At 33.8% G+C, this 18,275-nt stretch overlaps 1 protein-coding gene across 1 annotated transcript in view; it reads right to left on the reverse strand.

Moving 5' to 3' along the window:
- Positions 1,789-18,275, reverse strand: part of LOC109346485 (callose synthase 9-like) — a 44,453-nt gene continuing 27,966 nt past the window's right edge. Inside the window, exons 34-53 of the mRNA XM_019586067.1 lie at positions 17,646-17,780; positions 16,607-16,675; positions 16,354-16,531; positions 16,108-16,222; positions 13,972-14,091; positions 13,533-13,648; positions 13,356-13,439; positions 13,154-13,266; positions 12,240-12,292; positions 12,001-12,177; positions 10,685-10,732; positions 10,117-10,275; positions 9,415-9,528; positions 9,250-9,338; positions 8,338-8,496; positions 8,160-8,262; positions 6,485-6,604; positions 3,482-3,532; positions 3,193-3,375; positions 1,789-2,308 (exon numbers count right to left, since the gene is read on the reverse strand). Coding sequence (XP_019441612.1) covers positions 2,072-2,308; positions 3,193-3,375; positions 3,482-3,532; positions 6,485-6,604; positions 8,160-8,262; positions 8,338-8,496; positions 9,250-9,338; positions 9,415-9,528; positions 10,117-10,275; positions 10,685-10,732; positions 12,001-12,177; positions 12,240-12,292; positions 13,154-13,266; positions 13,356-13,439; positions 13,533-13,648; positions 13,972-14,091; positions 16,108-16,222; positions 16,354-16,531; positions 16,607-16,675; positions 17,646-17,780 — 2,423 coding nt within the window. The 3' untranslated portion in view covers positions 1,789-2,071. The remainder of the gene's footprint in view (positions 2,309-3,192; positions 3,376-3,481; positions 3,533-6,484; positions 6,605-8,159; positions 8,263-8,337; positions 8,497-9,249; positions 9,339-9,414; positions 9,529-10,116; positions 10,276-10,684; positions 10,733-12,000; positions 12,178-12,239; positions 12,293-13,153; positions 13,267-13,355; positions 13,440-13,532; positions 13,649-13,971; positions 14,092-16,107; positions 16,223-16,353; positions 16,532-16,606; positions 16,676-17,645; positions 17,781-18,275) is intronic.

Genomic DNA, 18,275 nt, shown 5'->3' on the forward strand with positions numbered 1-18,275 from the left:
TTTAATAAGTGTTGAGTGTTGTTTAATCTTGAAAATTCACTTAATCTTGAAAATTCACTCAATCTTGAAAATTCAATTCCATTTTTTTAATATGAAATCTTTCAGTTTCCAATATAAAAATATTCTTTAAAAGGAAGATGCATACATAAAATATAAATCGAGATAAATAGAAATGATTGCCATACTAGATTTATGTGATGCAAAAGAATCATGTCATTCTTCCAGTTAGTTCTAACCTAAAGTTCATTTTGATGGGTCTAAGACTCTAGGTGTTAGAAATGGAAGGGTCGTAGATCATGTCAGGTACTACAAAAGTGAATAATATGGTGAATTTTGCATTAACATGAATTATACAGATTAGGTCTCAGATCATATATATATCAAACTCTATAGACAACAAATAAATTGATTCCAATTGGGTTTATTTCTTTCAAATTCAAATTTAAGCGTTTCTTCTTGACTATAACTAGATTACCCGCCCAAGCAAACTTTGAACAGTTTTAAAATAATTTTAAAATAAACTTTTTTTGGAAAGATCATGCATATTATTTCAAATATATTCTTAATTTTTTTCCTTCAAATTTCATCAACTCTCAAACTATAGTTGCACAAACCATAGTTCAATATCATTTCTTCATCTGCAAACAATTCGTTGATCTAGTAGTGTAAGACTCAACTATCTTTAAGGTTGAGGACTTGATTCCTGGAAGCAACACGTATTGGGAGGAGCAATCACAAATCCTAAAAATGATTAGTTCTTTACCCAAAAAGTAAAAAAATACATTTAGTAATACCAAATAAATATCACTTCTTCCTCCATTATTGGAAACTTAGATTTTTGTTTTATAGTGATTTCATAAAAAAATTTAAACTTATTATGATGGTTGTCTTTTTATCTATCTCTATTTATAGTTAAGATTGAGTGGGTGTTTGTTGCAACTTAATTTTGCTTATTTTTTTAATAATAAACTTCTTTTATAATTTAAATTTGTCTCGATAACATGCTTAAATTAAAAAAAAAAGATTCACAGAAAAATATTTTTTCCCCACATCTTCAACATAGGATTGTTTTTTGTTCGGAAGTTATAATCTAACAGGTTATAATCGTAACCTAATTTCTTCAACTATATCAAAGTACTCTAATATGAATTATTCTAGTTATTATATATTATGTATTAACTTTATTACCAATTTTTTCCGACTGATATGTCAATTCAAGCATGAAAGTTAAGCTTTATTTAAAATTTGTAGTTTTTTCTCACGCGAGCTCAATTTTGTTAATGGGGTAATCACTTAGTTTTTTTTAAATGAACTCATTTATAACGATTATAGAACTTTTAAGTTATATTTTGAAAGGAAAAAAATAAACAAAGCTTGATGATCCCAAACTAAGTCATCGATTTTAGAGTTAGTTTAAGTTCGATATATTAAAATTGTCTAAAGTTTATCTCATAATGATGTTGTCTTTAGCTTTAACCCAATATACTCATCTTCATTTACAAGTTGAATACCTGTTCCCATCTATCTATTTCGTTGCTATTCCCTATATTTGGGCTGTTCTTGATGCCAATAGTACACGATCTTTTCCACACAAAAATCATATTTCATTCAAAACTTAACTTCGGTCAATTTTTAGATATATTTAAGTGTTAGCTCGTCTGTCCAACTTAGTGAAGAACTCCCAAGTGTATTGTAAAATCAAGTGATCTTCACCGAAAAAAACTCTTGCTTAACTTCTACCCATAAAGCAAAGAAAGAAAATGAAGCAATAGTGGAAATTAGATAAAACATGATCCTCCTGAAAATTTCTCAGCATGTACTAAAATTAGACAGTGCCAACAAGTGTGAAGTTTCCAATGCTGGAATGGAATAGGGGGAATTCAAAATGAAATTACAAATATTACATCAAATCATTTAAATGGGATACACTAGAGAAATGATGATACATTACTATTCACAATGTTGAAGACAAGTACAGAAAATCTAAGCTTCCTAGATGGCAATCTACTGAAATCTATAACAAGGCTTCAAAACTGTCTTCATAGAGGAATAGGGCACAGGGCAAATACAACTATATCCCAGTATTGGGATTGTTCCCAGCAAGGATTAGAGAAATTTCTAACCCTCGGCTGAAAGCCTGGTTAAACATGAGGCGAGTTTGGAATGTTGATACGAATGGGAACCAGGAAAAGAATACAACCGGTAAAAAGATGATCACTCCCATGCCAGCATCATATAGGCGAGCAATTGATCGAATGGATTTCCACAGTCCCAACTTCTTCATCACAGGTCTCCAAGCAACAGCAATCTATACAAGGCCAATCAATGTAGGGGAAAAAAAATAAAAAAGTAGTACTATAAAATATAAACAAATCATAAAAGATTCATTCTCAGTCCATTTTCTAAGATACTCAAGTAATCTATAAAATATACTTATGACAATATGAAATATTCTATCAATACTCAAATATCTTCTAAATATTGAGATATAATTTAAGATAGTTTGAGATATTCTCATATATTCTAACATACAAATGAAATATTAAAGCCAATGCATAAAAAATCAGCTCCACTTCAGTAACTTAAATAGTAGACAAACATGTATGATTGCAGATGTCCATGATATAATTAAAACTGCCGAGATTTGACATCCACATATGGAGCAAAATATAAACTTCAGTAGAGCAAAGGCAATGATGCAATGGCAAGAAGAAATCGTGTTCCTTTTATTCAAGAGACAAGAAATACGTAGAAACTTGTCAAGGAAACAGTTATACCAGAAAGCTTTGAATATGACTATATAAGGTGCAAGCCAAAGAATTACATTTACTTATATTCTTCGTGTTAGAATTAGCACTGTTTTACACATTTAGCACATGTTAAATGTGTTTAGGGAACACAAGAATATTAGGAATTGATTAGAATTAATTGTGTAATATTCTTTGTAACCTTTTCTAGTATTATAACTACACAAGTGTGTATGACCTGAACACACAATTATGAGTTCATAATACTTCGTATGCCACTTCATGCTGAAAACCATGGACATCATTGATGGGAAAGGAAAGGCCCACCCAGAATTTAGACATTAAGAATCCTACTACAAAGAAGGCTTCAACTAAGCAAGCAATCCAACCATGGAAAGATCAGATAACTATTTACACAAATGGATCAGATGAAAAGAGAACTCACAGAAAGAATTCCCCATCCAGTAGGAATGAATGCCAACATAGAAGCAAATATGTCAGCTACAGAGAGGTCAGTCAATATAACTGCTACAACTAAACCAGCCAGTGCCAATAAGAGGGAGAGTCCTTGGATAAAGCGCAACAAAAGCTGGAAATTGACTGATATCTTCTGGCTGAAGGTGAATACCTATTGAGCAACAACACAAGACAGTCTCAAGATAAAGGATTACCATCATACATGTAATCTAAGATTTTAAGACTACACGTAATGTAAAGCAATGTATTTTTCGAACCTTGAAAAGAATTATAAGCACAGCAAACACGATCCATGACAAGCCATAAACCTACCAAAAATGACAGACATAAGCAGTCAGTTGATTAACCTGATACATTCTGTACATGTAAGTTGTAACAATAAAAAAGATCCTCACACTAGTATTACTGGTTAAATATAATGCAAATCAAGCCATTGCTTCCTATGCATGCATATATGGGATCAGTGCACGAGGCTCCCACCCAGTGGAATCTAGGGAGAGTAGATATATAGACTTACCCTCACAAGAGAATAGACTATTTCTGGATTTTGAGCACATGACCTTTATAGGTCAAAAGGCAAGCAATCTTACCGTTGCGCCGAATCTCATGATTTATGGGATTTGAACCCATGCATGAATTGCTTGAGTGATTTGTATGCAATTATCCTTTTCTATTTATAGTAGAAAAGTCCATACATGAATCCCTCACTTTTAAGAAAATAAAATCAGAAAGATAAATACATGATATATTTGTGAAAAGATAAAGAAAATAGAAAGTAGGAATCTTGAAATTGAATATATCTCATACTTTTATTGAAAACAACTCAATCTACAGTGAATTAGCTTGTCCCTTTAAACAAAGGGAAAGCAAAACAGAATGTAACAAACTAGTAACTACATAAGGTAGTTACTAATCTTAACAACCTAACAACCAATTCTGCATGTGATAAATTGACATTTTGCATGTGACAAATATGCCAATTTACTCAGCAGAAAGAAATAACAATAATTAACTCTTATTCTCTAATAATATTTGATACTCGTACACTTAATCCTAATTATATATAAAATCTTCTAATTGTCTTGACAATCTTCTATTTATTTCAATGATCTCAACAATACCTAAGCTCTTGTTGCTCCTTTTGCCATCACACCTCCCACCAGTACAAGTACTACCACTACCCCTCCATCATCGCTAGGACTAACACTACCATCAACTATAAATGGCAATTGTTCAAATTGACGTGTCTATACAATGCAGAACAAAAGCAGTGGGAGATGGGGAATTTTGATAAAGAAGGGAATTATATCCACCCACTTTATAGCTAGAGAAAGTACAGATCAAATGAGATGGCAAATATTAAGAAGAAAAAGCAATTTCAGATGGGAATTCCAAATAGATACTGAAAATGTAAACCAGACTCCTCCCAAATTAAATACCCTTGGTTCTAAAGAATAACAATTTATTAAAAAAAACCAAGCCTTAATCCCACTAGGTGGGGATGACTATATGAATTGAACGACACCACAATGCTCTATCATAAATCAAGTTGGTCGTCAAAACATTGATCTCTAAATCATTCCTAATAGTTTTGCCATGGTTTTTCTTGGCCTCCCTCTTCCTCTAGGAAATTGACTAACCTCCATTTGGTAGTCTCCCCTTACTGAAGCTTCTAATGCTCTCCTCCATACATGTCCAAATCATCTAAGGTACAATTCTACTATCTTTTGTATATTAGGAACTACAACAACTTCCTTCTTAATGCTTTCATTTCTAATCCTATCTTGTCTATAGTGTCCACTCATCCAATATAATATTCTCATCTTTGTTATATGAACTTTATTCTCTTGTTAACATTTAGTGCCCAACATTCCATTTTATAGTTGTGCAGTAAAAATTCTCTATCACATGACACCCAAAATACTCCACCATCTCATCCACTAATCTTGAATTCTATGATTTGCATCTTCATCATTTCCCCATCGTATTGTACGATTGACCCAAAATGCTTAAACCTAGAGACTTATGGTATGATAACAATTTATTCACTAGTAAGAAAAGGAGATCACAGGCACCACCATAAAGCTAGCACATAAAATAAGGAATAAATAAATTATGGATAAAAACAGTTGCTTCATAAATTTTTTCACTGAACATGAAATATGATTGTAGATTTCTGAAAACCCAACTGAAAGAAGATTCACTGTTTGTGGTAAGCAAAAGAGAAACCAATACAAGTACTGATAAGTGTTAAGAGTAGTTATGTATATTAGACGTGCAATAAATGAGTAATTAATTAGTGATTATTTACTGGACATCTATAACTAGATCAGTAATTTAGGAATTGAGTTCGGATTAGTCTCAAAGATGAAGTAATTTAGGCAGTATAAATCGAAGTCAGTGAGGTCGTAATAAATCCTTCCAGAAAAAATAGTAATTAGTCATACAATATCCTCAAGGATCACACTGATTAATCACCAGTACTAGATTTCTCCTCCCTAGTCTGACCTCTATTACATTTTTATAATTGACTAGCTGCAGCTAGCTTTACTGTTGGTATAAAAGTTATGGTCGTGGAATTGGCCAGGGAAAATCTCCAGCTATCACCAGCATCCTATACATGTCTGGCATCTCATTTAATTAATTTTATCTTGGTTAGCCAGCTAACATTTTCTCTTTACTGTCCAATTGCCTTTAAAGGGCTTTAGGGTTTAGTTTTCCCTAATTCACCAGTCACAGATATTGCCTTGAGCCCTAGAAACCATACTAGCACTTAAATAAGTTATGTATAATAAACTCAAACGCACCCAGAGAATAAAATGGTATGCAATTGTATCTAGTGAAAAGAATCTACATGTTAGGTATGGATGCCATATACATTCATCAATGAATACGAGATTAGGTATGCCAACCAAACATGCACCACATATACAAATTGATTTAGTGGTGTAAGGCCCTACTAGATCCCCAGGAAGACCAAAAGGTCAAAGGTTCGATTCCTTGGAGCAACATTTGTTGGGAGGGGCAACCACATACTCCAAAAGGGATTAGTTCCTTACGCAAAGTGAGGGGATACCCTTGGTAGTACAATTTTTTTTATCATGGAAGATAGACACACATAATCTGAAATTTGAGTTTCAAAATTATGTAAACTATACTCCGTTTTAATATTAAACCGGAAAGAACAAAAAGTATCACAAATTTTCTCCAAAAAGACAATAAAAAGGGCAACAAAGAAGGAAATATGAAGCTTGTGATACCGTCAATGAAGTATCTGATCCCTGCACGTTAAGCTTGTAAACAATGCCATATTGGAAGATGAAAAATCGTAGACTCAAGATGGTCTCTGCTATCCTTGAACCGAAAGTCCTAATATGAGCCTGTAGACACAAAAATTCGTAATAAACAGGAATGTAAAAGATCTGAGCATAACATAAAATGGGCCTGCAACTGAGATAAATTGAGGGGAAATGAGAAGGGATTTGGGGGCAGCAGTAATAGCATTGAAAGATACTTTTTTATTAATTCGTCAGCAATTCAAGATCAGCAACTTCGGGAAAAATAGAAGAACATTATAACTAATCTTCGTTAGCAGCACCCATGTATTATTTATTGTATGTCCCTAGAGTTGAAAATTGAAGATCATACCATACCATAGGTCACATGGTTTAGGTATATGGTTCTATCATAAAATAACAAAAAAATAGAGGGAGATGTAGATCATAAGATTCAAGCAGGGTGGATAAAATGGAGAAGTATTTGAAGTTTTATTTGAGATAGACAGGTGTCTATTGAGCTAATTGGAAAATTTTACTGCACAACAGTTAGATCTGTGATTCTATAAAAAAAACTGACCTGCAATACTTTATGGTATTGAATGTTGGGCTGGAACAAGCCAACTCATAACTATAGGGATTAGGATGTTTGCATTGAGTGAGTGGACCGGTATGACAAGATATGGCTAGAAATGGATCAATGGATGCATTTGAGAGAAACTGAGAAAGTAGCGGTAGAATCTATTCGAGAAGAGATTATACAAGAGTAGTTCAGATAGAGGTTAGCCAAATACTTGGACGTACAAGGAGACAGAAAAACAAAAGGTGAGTCCTTCAAAAAAGAATTTAGATTTGACCAATAAGCTAGGCCCACCTAGTGAGAAAAGGTTTTATTGTTATTGAAATGTTAAGCCTGCTAACCATTATTTGTCCCATAACAGAATCTAGAAAACACTTGTAAGGTTGGTTTTTAGATAATAATTGATGAATTTTAATAATGGAAGGAAATGAAAGCAGAACTTGCTTGAGAAAAAGAAATCACCCACAACAGAGCAGATAAAAGAGCCAAATAGACTTGAACAAAGCTGAACAGTCTCTCGCATGACAGAAATAGAAACTCCCATGAAAGAGGTGAACAGTGCATCAAACAGAATCCATAAAGACAACTCTATCCTATTACATGCCTAACGACACTGATATGCTGTTAAAGATACATGCATTGGTTCTGCCCCAACCAAGACACTACAGAACTGCTTTAACTGCATAGTGCAACAAAACTATAGCCACTTTGTTTTTACAAAAAGAATTGAAACATGAGATGTTTCTCCAAATGGTAGGCAATGACCCAATATTCACAAAGGACACCAAGCATTACTATGAAGGAAAGTAGACCATGTAAAGATAAAATGACCACTGCTTTCAAACTAGAACTGAAAATAACAGATACCAAGATAAAACCATATGTGGTCTGGCAGTCTGTAATATATTATTGTACTAATCCTAATAAGTACTACTTTCCAAACAAAAAACAACCTCAAGGAGTGTAACAGGTTTTTTCAGACGTTAATAACCTTGTGCCAAGTTTATTAGTAGCTAAGGATGCTAAGAAATAGAAAAAAGAAAACCGTCTGAAAATTATCATGGCAAAATATTGAAATACCAGCTCTTCTTCCCACCAAGCTTCCCAGCTATCTTCTCCCTTGACACCAATTCCACCTCTATAAAGAAGCCAATTTGTCCAATCTCGGAAGTCTTCCACAACCCTAAAAAGATACCAATAGAGAGAAAATCAGTATATACAAGATCTGCAATTGAAAGGTTACTGATAATATACTTACTTTTGCCACTCAAATCCAGATGGGTTGAACAAATATGGAGCAAACAACCAAGATAGAGCCATAAACCAGCTGCTTATAGTCAGAAGAATGTAAGAGAGTGTGCCGCCTTCATTGTAGCCATAAGCAAGATATACTATCATCAAAAGCACAACTTCTAACCTGAAGGAAAGAAGATATAGGAATACATTAGATTTCAGTGAAAGGAAAACAAAGAACTGCTAACTTTAAGAGTGTGTGAATAATTTCCTAAATGCCAGCAAGCCTAATACCTGAGCTGTCCTAATGCCTATTGTGTAACTGCATATTGAGTTCATCTAAGTGGTAAGAGTTTTTTACAACCATTACACAAAACTATATGCTCAGACTAATGTAACAAGTGCCAATGAGGGTTCACTCAACCGGCAAGATCAGATTACTTTGACACAAATGTCTTAAATGTGATTATTGCCAGTGGTCCTTCACTGGCAGTCCACCATAAGCCCTTGCTGGGCTTGTATGTCATGAACTTGGATTGGGACTAAAAGAGCTTATAGCAGGTGCATTAGTTATTCAATGTATCTAATGTAACTATTTATGTTTGCTTGATCTGTTTAATATTAGATTGCCATAGTAAAATGAGAAACATAAAACGGAAACATTGTGCTAGGACCGAATCATGATAGGAAAAATACAGTTTTATTTATAATATAGACAGTGCGAAAGGAAAAAAGAACATGACTTGCCAATTAATTATTTGATCTTAAAAATATCAAGAAATAATGAACAAAAGGCATAACTAGAGAACAAATAAATACGAATCTTGAACTCTGAAATTCTTGGACTGATTTAAAATCTGGTAAGCATAATGTCACACAATAATCTCACAAGGTATTTCCCTTTATGTATTTTATAATGACAGAGAGTGGTCCTCACCCTTTAACAAAATGGCTACGAGAGTAGAGTCTGTAATTCTCTGAAAATTTGATATGGCGGACAACAAACCCACGCCCAGTTGCTTGATACTGTTGACAACTTAACATATTATAAATTAAGAAAAGGAAATAAATAAAAGAGACAGAAAAAAGAAGGTAGACAAACCCTTGCACCGCCGTGAAGAATAGTCCGACCAAAATAATGTGTTCTTGTACCCAAAGAAAATGTGAAAAATACAGAGCAGAGCTGGAACTGCATTGTGACAAAACCGACAATGGCCTGCGGAGCAATCGACAATATAAAAATTTGAAAATGGCAGAACTTGTTCTCAAATTATTTGCCTTCACAGCATTCAATATAAATTCAGAAAACAAGGGCAAAATAATTCAATTATTAACATTATTGAAATCATTCCCAAATCAAACCCATTGCCAGGAGGTATAGGAGCACTGGCCAGATAAAAGAAAACATAATCAAGGTATAGAGTCAACACAAGTTCAAGTGGTCTTGCCTCTATATAGTTGACATGCCTGTTATTAACAGTATACTGGTATGGCCAAGAATGAAAATGCACAACAATGATATGAGAACACAGTAATTGAGTTAAAAAAGAAAGTACATGATTTGGTTCAATGATGCCTTGTGAAACATGCAAGAGAAGTCACTTCTTTATATTTTCCAGAGAAGTGTTAATGGCTACCTAAATCTCATCTCTATATCTAAGTATGAACAAACACTTACGTGTATGACTGTATGTGCTAATCAACTTCTCAAATATTTCAAATTCCGGCCACAACTTGTTGCACAAGATTTCTTGGATCATAACTATAAAGATGAAGAATGGGATACACAGACACACTCACTTACCCTCAAGAAGCCTTGTTCTAAAATGAAGCCCAAGACCATTGGCACAGCAGTGAAAATACCAATTTGCAAGAGAAACTGTGTATTCAAAGCAGTACTCAGAGCAGTGTTCTTAGTTATCTTAGCCCTTTCTCCAATGGTTTCACCAACACCAGAGAATGCCTGAAAACAGATTAAACTTGGTTGGAATAATACAAGCAAAAATGTACTGAATATAAAATGCTGAGGCTGTATACATCACATCATTACACATCCCTTTAGTCTTAATAGCAACAATACTCAAATATAAAATGCTAAAAATGAAAAATCAAGATTGATGCAAATAAGAATATCCAAACAAGGAAAGATTTCACAAAAAGGGAAAACATTGCGCACCAATAAACATGCAAAATAAAAATGTAATATGAAACCATCTCCAACTTAAGACCATAGGGTTAAGATCCAGAAACACTTGATGCAATGAAACTCCAGTAAATGAAAAGAAATTGTGAAAAAGACCATCTCACCCAAACTACGAAATAGAAACAACAGTTATCTCAGATAAACAAAAGTTTAATGAAATCCAACTTACCAGGTATGCTTTTCCATAGAGAAAGATATATACAGTTAGCACAGTTAACTGCAAGATGACAAAGAAACATCAGATTAAGAAACCCTAGACATAGTTACATACAAGCTGGTGATTCTGAAATTACAAGGCATGAAAATTCTCATTCCATGAGATGTTTTAGAATGAGTGTCAGGATTATTGTAATGTGGATGGGCTATCTCGTTCCCTCTCCCCTCTCATATTCAACAGAGTAATGTAAATCAAAGCTGGTTAGGTCTCTGTTAATAGCATCTCCTAAATTTTTTCATAGGTCTTCCTTCTATGAACCCATTTTATTAAAATATCATATATTTGCTCCAATTTTCTCACAAGAGAATATTGTTATTTTGCTAATGACCAAGCAATCTTAAGCAAGTTTCTTTTATTTTCTCCTCAATAAGCTACTCCAGCTTTCTCCTGACTACAATTGTTCCAAATTGTATATCAACATAGTCAGCTCCACTACACTTGCTTATTGTATATGTTGGCACTTCATTGCTCAACATTCACTACCATTGAGTATAATTTATTTAGAGTTTTCCCTTCTGATATGTATTGTATGATTGCCAAAGACGATTGGAGCATTTGTTCATGTTATCCACCTTAGCAATCTCCATTCAGAAATAGGGCAGCCCAACGCATGAGATTCCCACCTAGTGGGGTCCAAGGATGGTATTTGTACAGAGCCTTAACCCCACCAGTAGAGAGGTTGTTTTCAGGATTTAAATTTGTTGCCTCTAGGTCAAAAGGCAAATCTATCTATTGCACTGAGGCTCACCCTCTTTTTTAGAAAGGGATACTTAGTGCATATGGCTCCAACATAATAGGATCTAGGAAGGTTAGATGCATACAACCTTACCCCAATAAACGGAGGCCGTTTTAAGGATTAGAACCAGTAACCTGCAGGTCACAAGGGAGCAACCTTACAGCTGCAATGAAGCTCAACATAATAAACTCCATATTACTTTGTAATAATTTTTTAGGAGCTTTCAAAGTGGCCATGACTGACTTTATTCGTAACAAGCTGGGAAAAATCAACAACTCTGATACAGCAAGAGGGAATGCAAAAACTCTAGAATGAGTTCTGATGTTGTGTTGTATTGTGTTGTAGGCTAGGCTCACTCTCATACCTTGTCTGTAGACATTGTCTAATAATCATAGATACAGAATCATGTTTAATAACTGTGAATCTTCATTGTTCACAGAATTTTCTATTTTCCTTATCGGTCCACCATTATTTCAAATTTCACCCCTTTCTACATACGGATAAAAAAAATCAAAATGCATAAATAGCATACCATGGTACAAAAGTAGTATCCAACTGTTGTAAAGTAAAAAGACATCATTCGGAAGAAATCAAAAAGTTGCCCAAGTCTGTATACATCACGACTGAGTACTTGCTCACCATTACCACCTGCAACCTTCCCCTCAAACAGTGCAATCTGATTGAGTCCCACATCTCTTCCCTTACCAACCTGTAAACATTACTATTAGAGCGGGATTTGTTGTAGATACATCATACTAGAACAAGCCTCACCTGAATATATTCATGATGTGTAATATTTCCTTGACGTAAGGTCGAATTGAATCCTGTGTATTCACAAGAATCGAGCAAAGAAAAGTGAGAAAGAGAAAAGGGATGGAAAATAAAACTCAATTGTCAATAGCAATAAAATAACTAGAACCATAAAAGACACGAGGAAAGAAACATAATTACAGAACTGAAATAGTTTTGTAGCAAGAGCATTCAGTTGTGAAGAGAGTGCATTTGCAACACAATTTATCTCACACTAACTCCTGATATGATCCTCACATATTTACTCTAGAGACTCATGCCCCAAAAGACACAAGTCATGAGACAGTCTGACTTACCATGATCACTACAGCCTGGTGTGGTGCCCATACTAATGTCTCAATGAAGTAATCTCCAAAAAAGTGTTATACAATTTTACCCACAAGGCCATACAATATCATCATTTTGTGTTCTGAAGAAAAACTCCCAACATAAAACGTAACCTCTGCTGTGTTTGTCCATTCCATATAAATATAAAATCCTTTAACACTCCGAGTCCGAATACAAGATCCAACAGATCTTAAAAAACAGAAGGGAGAGAGGACATTGGAAAGAGCAACTGATATCCATTTCTTTAACCAGCCTAAAATCTTCTATTTCTTTTTAACTCCATTACCATCAGCAATGTATATATGTGTATTTTAGTTGGTTTGTTAATATGCCTATAATAATCAAATATGGTTAATTAACTTTAAAAATAAGTGAAAATTGAAAGCCAGTTCTTAATAATTATCACTTGAACTCCTTACAAAATAAATTGGTATCCAATAGATTTCAAACAGTCCATTAATTTTAATAGTAGCTAAGGTACCACATTGCGACATTTTGTTCCTTTACCAGGACAGCAAAGTTCGATGAAGCAAAAGCAACAAACATACCGGAGTAGATATCTTCACTAATGTTGATTACACGAGAAGCCTTGCTGATGCCACCACGGGTTATGTGGAACACTCTATCAAAAACATCAGGATGACCATAATGCATACGGACCCTGAAAATATATTTGAAATATAATAGCTTCAATTAGTATAAATTTCAACAAAAATGATCATAAGTTAATGTGAATTAAAATGGACTTACTTCAAAGGGTTTGCTAAAACACGCTGACCCATAGTAACAAAACTAGTTTCTTGATTGGACATAAATGAGGCCAAAGATGAGACACTGCATATATTAATAGATAAGTTACTCGAAACTATTAGCATTGCAAAACTGAACCTAAAAAGGACACTAACAAGAGATTTAAGTTGAACACACCTCCCAGTAAAGACATGTTCTCTAACACCAAGTATTGTAGGAGAGCGAAGCCCATGATCAGAATTAAACTCTTCAAGAAGATTCCTCATCTTCAAAGCCTCTTCAAAGTAGTTATCCTATAATATAATTCTACTAAGCATCATAACTTAAAAGCTAATGCAGAAAAATTATACATCATATAGTTCACAATAATAAAATAAACTCTCACCCGTTTATTTACACAATGTGATGCAAAAATAACACCAAGACTTTATAACCGAAGATATTAATGTGTAGTGGGTCAAAGCCAAAGAGAACACAAAATAAATTAAAGTCGAAGGAATGGCTTACAAATTAGGTGGTGCATACATAGAGAATACAATTACAAATCATTAACAACCAACACAATCAATTTGGATGACTGTAGTAAAATACAGGCAGCTGCGGAAACTGCTATCACCTGATTCATGTCAATTGTCTGGACGGCATTTCCACGGGTAAATATAATTGCATGGTTTTGATTTTCGGGCTTCCCTTCACCAAGTTTGGGATTTCCAGGTAATTTCAATGAATATATTTCCTGTGAAACCAAAATGCTTCAGCTGAGGGAGGAACAATAACAAAAGAGCTCTCATTCAATTGACAGAAGAGACAACAATGAAAGCAACATAAAAAATAACAGGTCCCAACCCAATCCACAAGAACCATTATTAAAATAATTCAATTAATGAAGGCAACAATAATGAAAGCAATCTAAAACATGGGCAAACTACATAGTCCAACCCGATAAACATGGAAAGAAAGGGCAGCTCAATACACAAGCATCTCACTCAGTGTAGTTTAGGGAGGTTATATGTGCAGTCTTTCCCCCACAGCCCCAAAATCAAAGAGGTTGTTCCAGGAAGACCTCTAATTAAAATAATTCAGGGACATAGCCCATGTTTGGGATAGATTATTTTTTTAGATTATGCTTATTTTTTGAAAAATAAGCTAAAATATAAACTTTGTATGTTTGACAACCAAATGAAATTATAAACTATGTTTTTATTTTGAAAAAATACGCCAAAATTAGAAGCTCCAAAATCATGAGTTGGTTTATTCTTGAGTAAATTATACTGACACCCCCTGAGTTTTAATGAAATTACACAAACCACCCCTCACTTTTTTACACCTACACAAAACCCCCTAATTTTTACACTTTCATTACACTGACCACCCCTACATGAGAAATAAATGTAATTCTTTAAACAAAAAATATGATAAATGCAATTAAGTTAAACAAAACATGATATATTGTGAAGACAAGTCCAAATAATATACAAATCAATGTATCTTTATTATTTTTTGTTACAAAATGCATCAACAATTCCAAAGAGATATTGTTAAAATCGCTCTTATAATATATCATAACGAACCAAAAATGATAAATAGGTATTAACTCATATTTTTTGGACTTGTCTCCACAATATACTATGTTTTGTTTAACTAAATTGCATTTATCATATTTTTTGTTTAAAATATTACACTTATTTCACGTTCAGGGGTGGTTAGTGTAATGAAAGTATAAAAATGAGGATGGTTTGTGTAAATGTAAAAAATTGAGGGGTGATTTATGTAATTTCGCTAAAACTCAGGGGGTGTCAGTGTAATTTACTCTTTATTTTTTGTTAGTTTATTTTTTGTTCAATTTTTCCACTTCCCATTTTACTCTTCCAAACACCATAACTCTTCACATTATCACCACCAAGTTTCATAACTCTCTGATGGTGATGGGGAAGTTATGGAACTTGGTGATGATAGGGAATTTATGGAACTATTTCCTTTATCTATTCACGTATATTAACAGAGAAAATAGTTTCAACAAATAGTGGTTGACAATAACTCCTTTAGATCTTGGAAAGATTCTTTTCCTGCCTAGCTTTGGTGAACTTCCTCAATTAGGATGATTATTAAAACTTTTGTATAAAACTTAATATTTGTGTATTATTTATTTTGTGAATTATGTAATTCAAGTTTAGCAACTTCTATTTCTTTCTGTTATGTTATTATTTAATATTGATATTGGTTTTTATATTGTATTTTAATGTTTTTTTTAGCCTTTGTTATGCAATATCAAAAATTTATAGTAAAAATATATATGATGGTAAATAATAAAAAAAAATTATATTTCAAAAATAGTGTAAAAAACAATCAAAATAATCACAACATAAACAAATAACCTCATCCTTTTCTGTAATTTACTATGTAAAAAACAATCTTCCTACCTTACCGAAATAAAACAAATTAGTTTATATTTAATTTTCAGCTAAGCAATTCAAACATAAACAGATTACAATCTTAATAGATTATAATCTCACAATTTATAATCCCACAGTTTATAAACTAAAACTAAAAACATAATCCACCAAAAGCACGCTTAATTAGTTACTAACAAAAAACTGGTTCCCAATCGATTTACCATCAACCATGTTCTCAAAAGGATAAAATATAGACTCAAGTAAATACAAACTGGCTAAAATTTGATTGTGAAAATGCCAGCCAATGAATTTAACAGAAAGTAAGAAATACTGAAATATTAAGTACAGAAGAATGGCACCTTGTCCTTCCCATTGATATCAGCTTTCACAAGCTTTGAGTAGTACTCTGTGCTAACGTTTCCATCTCTTACAGTTTCAACGACATCAATGAAAGCGACCCGAAGAGCTTCATTTCTAGAAGCATAAAGAATTAAAAAACATAGGTACGGAGTTTTAGATTTAAGCATTCAAATAATTAGGTTTAGAATAATCAACTAGTAAATAGCTTACACATGAAACTGGATCCCTAAAATTGCTGAACTCACCTTTGCATAAGTAAAGCAATATCAGTAGCCTCAGGCTTTTGCTCCTCTTTCTGCTTACCATAAATTTGACATGTCACAACATAAGTGAACTTAAGGTCTGCCTGAGCACGTGCTTCCGGGGATAAATCAAAGCCACGTGTATCAGTCACTTCATCACTACCAGTTGCAGCCTCCAAATCTAAATTACGACAATAATGTTTTTTACTACCATCATAATATAAGGAACACTATTAAGGAGTTTATATGTTCTTACCTCCAGCTGTTGTCCTCTCCAAATAGGTTTGAAGCATGAGAGCTTTTCTATAATACATCATCCCACGAACTGTGCATTTGGAACAACAAATAGCATAAAATTAGCATGAACCAATATTGGGAACATCAATTTGTTCATGACGGACATTCAGACGTTACTTCAAAGACTCAAGCAGTGTTACCAGTATTATTAGATATTAAAATATATCTACATTGAGTGTAAAGATAACAACCTTTGGAGAGAGAGAGAATACTGAAAACTGAATTTTCTATTACTGGAATGTTAGTTAAAGCAACGATAAGCAACTCTATTAATAGAGCCAGTCCTAGTCTAGCTTAGCTAACAGATTTGGTTAGCTTGAACTACTATGAGCTTAAGCCTAACTAACACACTTGGCTTATAGCAAGGCAATATTAAACTAAACTTTATTCAAGGCTTATTCCATAATACCGAATGGCCCTATAGTAGTTAGTTGGGGAGCAAGTCTAGCAACATGCAAATCACTCTTGAGGCTAAGATTGAGTTTCGCCAGCTGCTATGGACGTGACACTAACATATGAGGCTACTGGTTTCTAGTGGCAGAGGCTGGCTCTTAACTTCTCTGCAGCAAGTTACTCAGTAGTCAGTACTCACCAACAATGACTACTCAGGCTTAAATTGCTTTTGATGCTACATATTCATAAATATTTCTGAATGATGAAAGTAGCTCAATCTAAACAAGGTAGTAAGCAACTATAATCAAATAGTCAAGAAATCAATCCCTGTCACCCCATTCTTCATAATTATGTAAATTTCAGCATTGCCCACATCTGAAACAAAGTAAGCTCTTGCAGGAGGGGGCACTATATGGAAGAAGCTATAAACAAATATAAGACTGAATCAAGATTGAAAACCAAAATCACACAAAGAGAAGAAACTAGTGCAGCCAATAATTTCAAAACATTAAATATCACAGATGAGGTTATAGTACTGCTAACAAAAAAAGACATAAAGAAGTAGATAATTAATCAGAGCAGCAAAATATATTAACAAACAATACCTGTTCTAGCAAGTGTTTGTGCCCGATAGGAAGCCCAAAAACGCAGTTCAAGGATATCACCAGTACTATCATAAAGATCTGTGTGAAGTGCATTTTCATCACGGCCGATTCGGGCAAGAAAATTTTTCCACTCATCTGCAGTCAATTGCAGCCAACATCAATCAATGGACTGTGCAGAAACTGACATACATAAGGGCGGCTCCGGGCATCAGGCTCCCACTTAGTGGGCTCTCGGGAGGGTAGATATACGCAACCTTACTCCCACAATTGGAGAGGCTGTTTCAGTATATGAACCTATGACCTCATGGTCACTAAGCAACAACCTTACCGTTGCACCAAGCTCACCCTCTTTAGATATTGATATACACAACAGCTCAGAACTTCGGAAGAAATAATATAGATAATTTTATCAATTACAGGGAGGGGCTGGAAGTAATCAAGACCTCAAAAGTATTCAGACGTAAGTAATTATTCGGTTAAATAAATATCTAGGTCTCTATACTCTCAATATGCTTTCTAAAGATACTGAAATAGATACAAAAAAGGAAAGCCAAGTATGTCTCCGTATTTGACGTTTGCAATTGGGATCCTGTCAGTAAAGTACTTTATAATATCTAATGAGATATTGAA

This window comes from Lupinus angustifolius, chromosome LG04 (genome assembly GCF_001865875.1).
Source record: "Lupinus angustifolius cultivar Tanjil chromosome LG04, LupAngTanjil_v1.0, whole genome shotgun sequence".
Classification (NCBI taxonomy): Eukaryota; Viridiplantae; Streptophyta; class Magnoliopsida; order Fabales; family Fabaceae; genus Lupinus; species Lupinus angustifolius.